Source organism: Esox lucius, chromosome 19 (assembly GCF_011004845.1).
Source record: "Esox lucius isolate fEsoLuc1 chromosome 19, fEsoLuc1.pri, whole genome shotgun sequence".
Taxonomy (NCBI): domain Eukaryota; kingdom Metazoa; phylum Chordata; class Actinopteri; order Esociformes; family Esocidae; genus Esox; species Esox lucius.
Genome location: NC_047587.1, coordinates 28,819,561 through 28,832,010, shown reverse-complemented (window position 1 = coordinate 28,832,010; position 12,450 = coordinate 28,819,561). Strand labels below are relative to the sequence as shown.

The following is a 12,450-nucleotide window of genomic DNA, read 5'->3' as shown; positions in this document are numbered from 1 at the left end:
GGGATATCGCATAGTTACATCGTTAGGTATGGCATAGTCCACGTCAGTCACCAGCACTAATCACTAAGCATCAATCATTATTCACTATACAGCAAGAGTGACCAATCCTATTATCTCAGGTAATCATATGCCATAAAGAGAAACAGTATTTGCATTTAGTTCATAACCAAGAATATCTTGAATCATTAAATTATTTTGTATTGCAAGTATAGGTACAGTCTTCAATACTAGATAGATCAGTTGCAGTGAACAACAAAAAAAACAGCTGTGGCCTTGTACACTGATAAACATACATTCTCAAAAAATAAAACATTAGGCACATTTCAAATTGAAATATCTTTGCCATAATGTGCACAATCCTATAAGGGTTCATTACTTTATTCAGAGGTGAATAATTACTAAATATATTTTGAAATTCATTCATCTTCTTCCGCTTATCCGGGGCCGGGTCACGGGGGCAGCAGTCTAAGCAGAGATGCCCAGACTTCCCTCTCCCTAGACACTTCCTCTAGCTCTTCCGGGGGGACACAGAGGAGTTCCCAGGCCAGCCGGGAGACATAGTCCCTCCAGCGTGTCCTAGGTCTTCCCCGGGGTCTCCTGCCGGTGGGACGGGCCCGGAACACCTTCCCGGGAAGGTGTCCAGGAGGCATCCGGAACAGATGCCCAAGCCATCTCAGCTGACCCCTCTCGATGTAGAGGAGCAGCGGCTCTACTCTGAGCTCCTCCCGGGTGACAGAGCTTCTCACCCTATCTCTAAGGGATCGCCCAGCCACCCTGCAGAGAAAGCTCATTTCGCCTGTATCCGGGATCTTGTCCTTTCGGTCATGACCCAAAGCTCATGACCATAGGTGAGAGTAGGAACGTAGATTGACTGGTAAATCGAACCGCATTACTGCAGAAGCTGCACCGATCCGTCTGTCAATCTCCCGTTCCATCCTTCCCTCACTCGTGAACAAGACCCCTAGATACTTCAACTCCTCCACTTGAGGCAATAACTCTCCACCAACCTGAAGTGGGCAAGCCACCCTTTTCCTACTGAGGACCATAGCCTCGGATTTGGAGGTACTGATTTTCATCCCAACCGCTTCACACTCGGCTGCAAACCGTCCCAGTGCATGCTGAAGGTCCTGGTTTGAAGGGGCCAACACGACAACATCATCCGCAAAGAGCAGAGACGAAATCGTGTGGTCCCCAAACCTGACACCCTCCGGCCCCTGGCAGCGCCTAGAAATTCTGTCCATAAAAATTACGAACAGAACCGGCAACAAAGGGCAGCCCTGCCGGAGTCAAACATGCACTGGGAACATGTCTGACTTACTGCCGGCAATGCGAACCAAGCTCCTGCTTCGATCGTACAGGGACCTGACAGCCCTTAGTGAAGGACCCAGGACCCCATACTCCTGAAGCAACCTCCACAGGATGCCGCGAGGGACACAGTCGAATGCCTTCTCCAAATCCACAAAACACTTGTGGATTGGTTGGGCAAACTCCCATAAACCCTACATCACCCTGTAGAGGATATAGAGCTGGTCCAGTGTTCCACGGCCCAGACGAAAACCACACTGTTCCTCCTGAATCCGAGGTTCTACTATCGGCCGTATTCTCCTCTCCAGTACCCTGGCATAGACTTTCCCGGGGAGGCTGAGAAGTGTGATCCCCTGTAGTTGGAACACACCCTCCGGTCCCCTTTCTTAAAAAGAGGGACCACCACCCCGGTCTGCCATCCCAGAGGCACTGTCCCCGACCGCCACGCGATGCTGCAGAGGCGTGTCAACCAAGACAGCCCCACAACATCCAGAGACTTGAGGTACTCAGGGCGGATCTCATCCACCCCCGGTACCTTGCCACCGAGGAGTTTCTTGACTACCTCAGTGACTTCAGCCCGGGAGATGGACGAGTCCTCCTCTGAGCCCTCAGCCTCTGCTTCCTCAATGGAAGTCGTGACGGCGGGATTGAGGAGATTCTTAAAGTACTCCTTCCACCGCCCAACGACATCCCCAGTTGAGGTCAACAGATGCCCACCTCCACTGTAAACAGCGTTGGTAGGGCACTGTTTCCCTCTTCTGAGGCGCCGGACGGTTTGCCAGAATCTCTTCGAGGCCAGCCGATAGTCCTTCTCCATGGCCTCACCAAACTCCTCCCAGGCCCAAGTTTTTGCCTCCACAGCCATCCGAGCTGCAGTCCGTTTGGCCTGCCGGTACCCGTCAGCTGCCTCCGGAGTCCCACAAGCCAACCAGGCCTGAAAGGACTCCTTCTTCAGCTTGACATCATCCCTTACTTCTGGTGTCCACCACTGGGTTCAGGGATTGCCGCCTCGACAGGCACCGGAGACCTTACGGCCACAGCTCCGAGCGGCCGCTTGGACAATGGAGGTGGAGAACATGGTCCACACGGACTCAATATCTCCAGCCTCCCTCAGGGATCCAGTAGAAGCTCTGCTGGAGGTGGGAGTTAAAGATCTCTCTGACAGGAGACTCAGCCAGACGTTCCCAGCAGACCCTTACAGTACGCTTGGGTCTGCCGAGTCTGTCCAGCTTCCTCCCCTGCCATCAGATCCAACTCACCACCAGGTGGTGATCAGTTGACAGCTCCGCCCCTCTCTTCACCCTAGTGTCCAAGACATACGGCCGTAGGTCAGATGAAACGACAACAAAGTTGATCATCGACCTACGGCCTAGGGTGTCCTGGTGCCACGTGCACTGATGGTCAACCTTATGCTTGAACATGGTGTTCGTTATGGACAAACTGTGACTAGCACAGAAGTCCAATATCTGAACACCGCTCAGGTTCAGAACAGGGGGGCCGTTCCTCCCAATCACGGCTCTCCAGGTGTCACTGTTGTTGCCCAAGTTGGCGTTGAAGTCCCCCAGTAGAACGATGGAGTCCCCAGTCGGAGCACTTTCCAGCACCCCTCCCAGAGACTCCAAGAAGGTCGGGTACTCTGCACTGCCGTTCGGCCCGTAGGCACAAACAACAGTGAGAGACCTATGCCCGACCGGTAGTCGCAGGGAAACGACCCTCTCGTTCACCGGGGTAAACCAACACATGGCGGCAGAGCTGGAGGGCTATAAGCAAACCTACACCAGCCCGCCGCCTCTCACCATGGGCAACTCCAGAGTGGTGAAGAGTCCATCCTCTCTCAAGGAGTGTGGTTCCAGAGCCCAAGCCGTGCGTAGAGGTGATCCCGACTATCTCTAGTCGGAACCTCTCAACCTCAAGCACAATCTCAGGCTCCTTCCCCGCCAGCGGGGTGACGTTCCACGTCCCTAGAACTAGTTTCCATGTCCAGGGATTGGGTTGTCAAGGCCCCCGCCTTCGACTGCCGCCCAATCCTCCAGGCACTGACCCCTTATGGTCCCTCCTGCAGGTGAGCCCACGGGAAGGCCGGCCCCACGTCACTCCTTCGGGCTGAGCCCGGCCGGACCCCGTGGGGAAAGGCCCGGCCGCCAGGCGCTCGCATACGAGCCCCAACCCTGGGTCTGGCTCCAGGGTGGGGCCCCCCGGCTACTCCATACCGGGCGACATCACGGTCCTCAAAATGGTTTCCATCATTAAAGTTTTTTTTAACCGCTCTTAGTCTGACCCGTCGCCCAGGACCTGTTTGCCTTGGGAGACCCTACCAGGGGCATATAGCCCCAGACAACATAGCTCCTAGGGTCACTCGGGTACTCAAACCCCTCCACCACGTTAAGGTGGCAGTTCATGGATGAGTATTTTGAAATTATTCAGAATAATCAAGTTTCTGTTGGTCAGTCAGAGATTTGGGTTTTTCTTTTCAACTCTTTGTTTCTGGCCATTTTGAGCCTGTAATCGAACCCAACATTTCTGATGTTTCCGATACTAAATAAGTATGAAGAAGGGCAGTTTTATTGCTTCTTTAATCCGCACAACATAATTGCAAAAGGGGTTTCTAATGATCACATCGCCTTTCAAAATGATAAACTTGGATTAAGAAACACCACATGCCATTAGAACACAGAACTGGTGTTTGCTGATAATGGGCATCTGTATGCCTATGTAGACATTCCATTAAAAATCACCTGTTTCCAGCTACAATAGTCATTTACAACATTAACAATGGCTACACTGTTTTTCTGATCAATGTGGTGTTATTTAAATGAACAAAAATGTTATTTTCTTTCAAAAACATGGTAATTTCTAAGTGACCCCAAACCTTTGAAGAGTAGTGTACAGTATGTCACCTCATATACATACTCCTGTATTCCTGTTCTAAATGATCCAGAAAAATATCAATGGGAAGATCCTTCTTTTAGATTTGGTTCATAAGAATTCTTACGGGTGCCAAATATTGTGCCACATGACTTGGAGAAAAATATGTATTTTTTACCTCAATTAAAGATACCATTTCTCATATACTGAATGTAAGATGATGCTAGTATACAACCAAAAATTCTCATAGCATATTTTGCTCATCTTTACCAAGGGGGCCACACTCCAAATCATTTGAAAAGAAAAAGGTTGGTTTTTGCTCAATGCTTCACTGACATTTTACAGAGGTACACTCATTCTATAACAAAAATATCCAGTCAAACTTGAACCTAACATATCAGATGTAAAAAAAAAAAAAAACTAATTCCCACATCCAGTTATTGTGAGAAAAAGATGCTAAATAATGCAACCCTAAAGAACGGTAACTTCCAGTCCTGCCAACGCCACTATAAGCTCAATAAACAAGTCATGATGAAAATTACTGTAAGATGGATTATCACTGAGATATAAACAGTTTATTGCTTCACTAATATAAAGTCAGAAAACTGTTTATTGCTTAACTCATAAACTAATAGAAAGTCACTGAAAAATGTTCGGATCATTGGGTGATAAGGGAGTTGTATGTATCCATATTCATTACAGCAAGTGATTGGCCAATCTGGGGTCTCGTCTCAGTCTCTCGTCCAGAGAAAGATATTTTTGGGGTGCTTTGTCCTTATGGCTGAAACACAACATAACTCATGCTTAACAAATCATAAAACAATGTAAATATTGTTACCTGATAAGTATGCAAATATGTACTGTACCTGTCAAAAGTTTGGACACCTACTCATTCAAGGTTATTTCTTCCCTTGAATAGTAAAAACGTCTATTTTCACTATCTTCCACATTGTAGAATAATAGTGAAGATGTTAAAACTATGAAATAACACATATGGAATATGTAGTAACCAAAAAACTGTTAAACAGAAATAACATTTCATATTGTAGACTCTTCCAAGTGTAAGGTCTGCCTCCACCACTCATCCTCGACCTTCCAACTAGGCTGGTGAACACACCCTTCACAGCAGATCCCTACCACCTGAAATACCACTCACCCGTGCTCTCGCCACTATTTAGCCTGGTCATTTATACCCTTATGAGGTATTGTTTGTGAGATTGCAACTCTACTAAGCTTGGTTGTTAAGTATTCTGTTTTGTCTTAGAAAAGTTTGAAAGTAAATGTTGGTATCCCGACCCATCCAGACTGCCTGTCTGAATGCTTCTCTGGATTATCCATTTCTGTACTACCGCTTCTGGTCTACGTTGATACCCGTTTGCCAACCTTCTGCCTGCCCTTCGACTTCGTAAATAAATGTCCTGCGCTCTGCGCTTGGATCCAGCCACATTTCTTCATTACACCAAGTTGCCACCCATTGTTTTGATGACAGCTTTGCACATTCTTTGCATTCTCTAAACCAGCTTCATGGGTTAACCACATGGAAATGTATAATTTCTTTCATTTGTAATGCATTTAAGCAAACCAGTTGTGTTGTGACCAGGTAGGGTCGGTATAAAGAAGACCATCCTTATGTCTGTATTCTAGTAGTCCATATAATAGCAAGAACAGCTCAAGTAAACAAAGATAAATTATTCCATCATTACTTTACGACAGGAAAGACAGTCAAGAACTTTGAAAGTGCAGTCGCAAAAACCTTCAAGAACTATGATGAAACAGGCTCTCATGAAGACCACCAGACGAAAGGAAGACCCAGAGTTCCCTCAGCTGCAGAGGATACATTCATTAGAATTACCAGCCTCAGAAATCGACTACACGAATCAGGCTTTAAAGGTAAAATTGCTGCAAAGAAACCACTACTGAAGGACACCAATAATAATAAGACTTGCTTGGGCCAAAAAACTGAAGATGGACATTAGACAGGTGGAAATCTGTCCTTTTCTCTGATGAGTCCAAATTTGAGATTTTTGGTTCCAACCTCCATATCTTTGTGAGAAGCAGAGTGGGTAAACAGATCTCCTCATGTGTGATTCCCACCGTGAAGCATGGAGGAGGAGGTGTCAGGGTGTGAGGGTGCTTTGCTGGTGACACTGTCAGTGATTTATTCTGAATTTAAACTCAAGGCACACTCAACCAGCATGGCTACCATAGCATTCTGCAGCAATACTCTACCCCATCTTGTTTGCGCTTACAAGGACTATCAATTGGGATGAGTTGACTGCAGAGTGAAGAAAAAGCAGCGAACAAGTACTCATCATATGTGGGAACTACTTCAAGAGTGTTACAAAAAGCATTCTCATTAAACTGGTTGAAAGATGTGAAGATCAGTATGCAAAGCTGTCATCAGGTCAAAGGGTAGCAACTTTGAACACTCTAAAATATCAAATGTATTTTGATTTGTTTGACACTTTTTTGTTACTACATGATTCCATATTTGTTATTTCATAGTTTTGATGTCTTCAATATTATTTTACAATGTTGATAGATCAAGGCTTTTTAGTGCTTACCTGCTCAGACGAAGCTTAAGAACATGGATCCTTAACATGGCATCAGAGCAGTAGGCAAGGTATTCATCTTCATCTTCCTTTGTCATAGTTAGCTGGTTTTTCTGGTACCACTGCTGTTTCTGCTGAAGCTCCTGGGTTTCCTTCAAACATACATTATATCCATTACAATACATGAATAAAGCAAAACCGTTACTCTACCAAAAATCTTCTACCAGGATTATTCCCAAACCGTGAAACCTTTTTGGTTTTATTTATTTTGATTGTAAAATATTTTTGTCAAGAATAAGTTATTTTAATTCCTCTAATCCTGTGCTTTGGCGTACCCTCTCAAAACGAGCCTGCATGAGATTGGCTTTGTCGACAAGGCGCTGCTTCAGGTCAGCCAGGCAGTCGCTTCTCAGCTTTAAAGCAACCTGTCTAGTCAGGTTCTCTGGGTCAACCAGCTGGGCCAGAAATGGTGCTAAGAAGTCCAGTTCTTTTTCCTGTTCTTGAAGACGCTCCTCCTGAGCCATCCGTTCCTGGACATGAGGCACAGGGAAATTAGGTTAAGAAGGTTACACAGTTGGCCTTCTGTAGAGAAGAGAAAGTGTCATTCTAACCTGTGCCTCTCGGTGGCAGCGTGCTCTCTCATTTCTCGCTGTGTTGTAGATAGAGATATGAAGCTCAATACTGCTTTCTTCTTGTTCCCTTACAGCCAGTATCGCCCTAACCTGAGGAAAAATACTAATTAATCTTAGCACTCCTGGTTAGCAAAAGGATATGTATCATTTTTCAATTTCTCATACTGGATAATGTTACTTTTCCAGAAAAATACCTCTTTTTCAGAGTCCTTCACTCTGAGAGCAACAGTCTCTTCCTCCTTCATCATATGAACTAGCATTTCATACAGAAAGAGATTCTTACAGGGCTTTTCAAATGAATCGACCTGGAAGTAAATACAGTACAAAAAGAACATTAGACAAACAACATAGTTACACAATCCACATAACAGGAAGACCTTTCTAATTACATTATCTCAAACTGCTGATGGCACCAAATAATTATCTATGCCTGTTGTAAATGTGCTTTATTTTGGATAAGACTTTGTTTTGCTATTGCCCCAGATAATTATGTCTGACATGAAATGTAGAGGCCATCTGACGGGAGAATGAGTGTGGTTTCTGGGAATCCCCTGAATCTTTGGGTTTGATGAAGTTTCTCCAAGCAGGTATAATCCGGTCATCCTCCAGGTGGTATGTCACTTGGATTCGGTCCTCACACACTAGGAAGATACGCTCTGCTACATCCTCCCTGGCTGGTTTGGACTGGTCTCGATGGAAACTCTCCACAACCTTCTGCTCAGACCACCAGAGATATCATGCACACTGGTCAGGTATATAACAATATGGATATTTTACAGTGTATGCCACATAACAATGATTTACACAAACCAAACAAATGTAAAAAATTATAACCAGTTAATGTCAACTATATTACCTGTATAGGGCGATCCACCCGGTCAGGTGCCTCTTTGTTACTGGGGCTGAATACTTTGACACGCTTGCCAAAAACCACATGACGATAATACAGGAAGTCTGGTCGATTCTCAAACGTCTCGGTCATCTCAAAGGGCATCTCGACCCGCCTGACCAGGCCGTCTGCACGGGCACAGCTGTAGAAGTCCATCTGACGCTCTGTCTCTGGCGTCATCATAATATATCTGTGGGCTTGACAGTGAAACACACACACCATCTATGGTCTCGTCTTTCCCCATACCATCTCATTCCGTCATTGGCGAGGAATACATTGAATTACGCATTGTAACGGTGTAAAGTCAGTTGTCATAAACTGACCACAGTTGTCGTCATGGATTATATGACCTATAGTGAGATTATGACAGTGATATGCAGTATCTATTAGGCGGTTCAAGTAAAGTGTTATAACTTTGCCAGATTCTGTTACATCTTAAAGCGAAGCTCCGTCCAGGTCTGAAATGCTCAACAGTGACATTGGTAGCCTTGTTCAGTTCCCGTTCCTCAAGGTGATCATGCCTGTGTTGATACCACTCCTTCACAGTGCTAGAATGGGTACCTATAGAAAACCGCCAAAAGGACACAAGGTCAAATTAGAGTCAGTATCTGAGTTAGGAGACTCCACTGAGATTACAGATGCTGGAGAGAAGAGACATTATTGCTGATAATTTATCTATGTGCAGGTTTTATCAGTCTAGATTTAGGACTGTAACACATATTAGGAAATCCTAGCATGTGTCAATATGTCAATAACATGCAACTCACAGTCGAGGTCCGAGTAAGTGGTCAAGCGTGTCACAAGACCATCCTTGAGGAGGTAGGGTGCAAACTTTTCTAGCTTGGCCTTCCGATAGTGAATAACCTTCATGCCCCCAGGGCAGCGTGTCTCCATGTCTGAAAAGAGTGTCAAAAATCCATCAGGTCAGAAAGATTAAGCATGTAACATCCGAAATAGATAAGACATGGAAAGCCTGTATAATCCCGGACAGAATGACCAGTAATTATCTATTGTCATGCGACAGACAAAAACAATAAATTAGTTACCTTGTTGTGAGATTTTGATTTGATTCACCCAGGATGGAGGCATTTCAAATACCCTGGACTCCTCCTCATCTTCCTTTAGAAAAAATACACAGGTTTATAATAAATCACAGCAAAAATATACAGGAAATGTGTATGATAAGCTTATATCCTATTTTCTTCTATGCTCACCATACAATGTATACAATATCAACTGCTTAGAGTTTGTGTATTCTATGCTTTTTAAACTGGTTGCTCAATCAGTAAGTTTTCACCGGCACACATGCACTGGAGGTGAATACACTCCCCAGCCAACAACCACAATTGAGATTGCAAGTCTCCACCAAATTACTCACTAAAGTGTGACAACACAAGGCAACCCTGTCCAACATACACCCATTCACTATGTGAGGTGCCTAGTACATTTCTCTTTGGGATAAACCAGATTTTAGCACTTGGATGAAATTATAAACACAGTTGCACGGCGAGGCAGTGACTTATTGTAGAACACTGCAACATTCAATTATTTCTTAATAATTGTAAATGTACTTCCTGAATATCTCTTACATATAGAATATGATACATGTTAATGCATGGCTTCACCATTTGTTCCTACACAGCCTATCCTAGGGGCTAATCCTGACAGAAACCGAGTGCTCACTCCAACATGTTTATCTGCCTAGTAGTGCTGCGCTAGTTGATTCCCATAACCCGCAGTCACCACAGTTATATCTACCATGCAGGCGGGCTTAGGGTCATAAAATATTGTTTGGATAAAGGGCGGATGAGTTGTGGGCAGGTTGAATGTTGAATGACACTGCTAGGCTTAACATTTTTTTTGCAATAATCAATGAGAACTAGAGGACTAGGTTACAGTATACTTCTTTAAGTCCACTGCCAGTCTGTGCCTCTCCGTCCTTCAACAGTGTGAAGCGCGTGACCAAAACAAAGCTACAATAACCGTACGTTAAATCAGCATTGTTTATATTTGCGGGTTTAGGGTTAGGACTTTCACTTCAACAGCTGACCAGCACACCACTACTGCCTAGGGTGTTCATATGAAGGTGTGATATTAAACATTTTATCTCAAAAAATTTAAACTGATTTTATAGGGGCCCTAAAATAGCCTTTCCACTTGACTATCTCACTCTAAACCAGTGGTTCCCAACTCCGGTCCTCGAGTGCACCCAACAGCACACATTTTTGTTGTAGCCTTGGATAAGCACACCCAATTCAACTCAATGAAAGCCTGATAATTAGTTGACAAGTTGAATCAGCTGTGCTTGGCATGGGCTACAATGAAAATGTGTACTGTTGGGGATACTTCAGGACCGTAGTTGGGAACCACTGCTCTAAACCAGCAGCAGTCAGGGCGTTTTTGCCGACTGGCACACAAAAAAACCTCCAGGGGGCACCCCAACCCAAATATTATTTCTGGCAAAATTTTCTCTCAGCTTAATAATAGATGTGTACTTGTACAACATTGCACAGCACATAACCTTCATGCATGTCTCAAGAACTTAATTGGTGGCTCTGGATAATCTAACTTTTTCAGTAGGGGGTCCTCGCTAAGGGGCTCATCACATTTTGGGGTGCTTGACTTTAAAACATTAAAAACATGTCTATGACATTTCAGGAAATGTTTTAGAGATTATAGAATCAAGGGTAAAAAAAGAGAGATATTAAGATATGGCAAGAGTGAGAGAAATGTGAAGATAAAGGCGAGACAGAGGAAGAGATAAAAGCGTGAGAGAGAGTTATGTTAGGAGAGAGATTTGGACCCACATCTTCTACTTCCTGTTGCATCATCATATCAGGGATAGTAAGCACAGACTGTCCAGCTGCACCATAGAGCAGATACTCCCACTTCACCGCATCTCCCAGGTCATAGGTCATCTCCTGCAAAAACATTCAGGTAACTCACCATCTACCTACATCTGTGAGCAATATTTACAGTAAATGTCAGTCAATCATATAGCATAAATATACAGTACAAATCATATTTGTACAGACAAATAGGCATTCGCTAACCGCACAGCCGAAGCGGCAGTCCTGCATGTTGACCCAGTAGTTCTGGTGGTTCCAGATGCTCTCTATGCCTAGGAAACATTTGTCGGTGGTGGAGAAACTCTTCCCTGAGAGTGGGTCAATGAAGAAGTTCTCGGGAACCTCCCTGCTGTCAGCCAGAACTAAAACCCAACAGTGGACCCGCAGGCCCAACAGGGCATCAGGGGGAGGACGCTCCCCGTCCTTAGGCACAAAACAGAAGAAGAGTTGCACACGCGTAGTGTAAAACCAAAGTGAACAGTCATACAGGACAAACACATTCACTAATACATACTTGCTTCTCATAGAGTATTCACAGAGTTGGCTCCTCACCTCTCGGAGTCTCTCTTCCTCCTGCTGTTTCTGAAGGAGAATAGCCTGTGCCTCAGCCTGTCTGCGATCCTCCTGACGCTGCTCAAAGCCACTGCAAAGGTCCCGGGGTGGTTTCACTGAGTACTTCTTCACCTGCTGCCTCTGCTTAGTAGCTTTTACCTGAAACACACATGTTCACATTTACAGCACCAAGGTGTTGTAGTGACAAATGTTTGGGTGACTACTTGCTCTGCTTTTTGTGAGGTAAGGTCATACAAAAAGGGGTTAATGCACAGACAAGTTTGGTGTGTGAAGAACCAACGGACTCAGTCGTATCGGAAATAGCTTGAGAGAATGGGGTGCAAATGTCATCAACCTTCTTTTCAAAGGGGTTGACAAAGTGCTGCAAAGAGAGGGAAGATGGAGGTGGAGGACTGAGCACCGAGAAGAAGGCGGCAAAGTGATTCCTGTGATTATAAATGGCACACACACCCATACCGAAAAGCCACATGAGCGGTACTGAAGGGCAGCGTACAGACCGTATAACCAGAAGGGAGCTACAATGGCCACTCACCTTAACAAGTGGACCCAGTAGAGGACATTGCTGGAGGGACTGGTTAAGGAGACACATTTCCTTCACAGCGTATCCACTGACACAGTAGGCGTTGTAGCCAGCGCCCAGCAATAGACTACACAGCAGGGTAGAGAACTCAAAGCAGGAGCCTCTATTAGTTTGCAACACCCAGGTTGGAGAGTGGAGGTGTTTTGGCTAGAGATAAAGAAACAAAATGATGCCTTTCATTTCTTATATACAAAAAGTAATCTAC

General features: G+C 44.9%; 1 protein-coding gene across 7 annotated transcripts in view; it reads right to left on the bottom strand.

Annotated features, from left to right (window-relative positions):
* Positions 1 to 4,134: 4,134 nt before the first annotated feature.
* Positions 4,135 to 12,450, bottom strand: part of ccdc135 (coiled-coil domain containing 135) — a 28,949-nt gene continuing 20,633 nt past the window's right edge. For 6 of the 7 annotated variants that reach the window (XM_013138969.3, XM_020040228.2, XM_010884029.4 and 3 more), the window contains 14 exons: positions 12,198 to 12,392; positions 11,645 to 11,803; positions 11,297 to 11,515; positions 11,051 to 11,164; positions 9,290 to 9,362; positions 9,011 to 9,139; positions 8,658 to 8,804; positions 8,211 to 8,440; positions 7,853 to 8,068; positions 7,549 to 7,659; positions 7,334 to 7,444; positions 7,058 to 7,252; positions 6,735 to 6,874; positions 4,135 to 4,951 (listed from right to left, as the gene is read on the bottom strand). In XM_013138969.3, coding sequence (XP_012994423.2) covers positions 4,867 to 4,951; positions 6,735 to 6,874; positions 7,058 to 7,252; positions 7,334 to 7,444; positions 7,549 to 7,659; positions 7,853 to 8,068; positions 8,211 to 8,440; positions 8,658 to 8,804; positions 9,011 to 9,139; positions 9,290 to 9,362; positions 11,051 to 11,164; positions 11,297 to 11,515; positions 11,645 to 11,803; positions 12,198 to 12,392 — 2,124 coding nt within the window. In that variant the 3' untranslated portion in view covers positions 4,135 to 4,866. The remainder of the gene's footprint in view (positions 4,952 to 6,734; positions 6,875 to 7,057; positions 7,253 to 7,333; positions 7,445 to 7,548; positions 7,660 to 7,852; positions 8,069 to 8,210; positions 8,441 to 8,657; positions 8,805 to 9,010; positions 9,140 to 9,289; positions 9,363 to 11,050; positions 11,165 to 11,296; positions 11,516 to 11,644; positions 11,804 to 12,197; positions 12,393 to 12,450) is intronic. The other variant, XM_010884030.3, reaches the window with a different exon arrangement.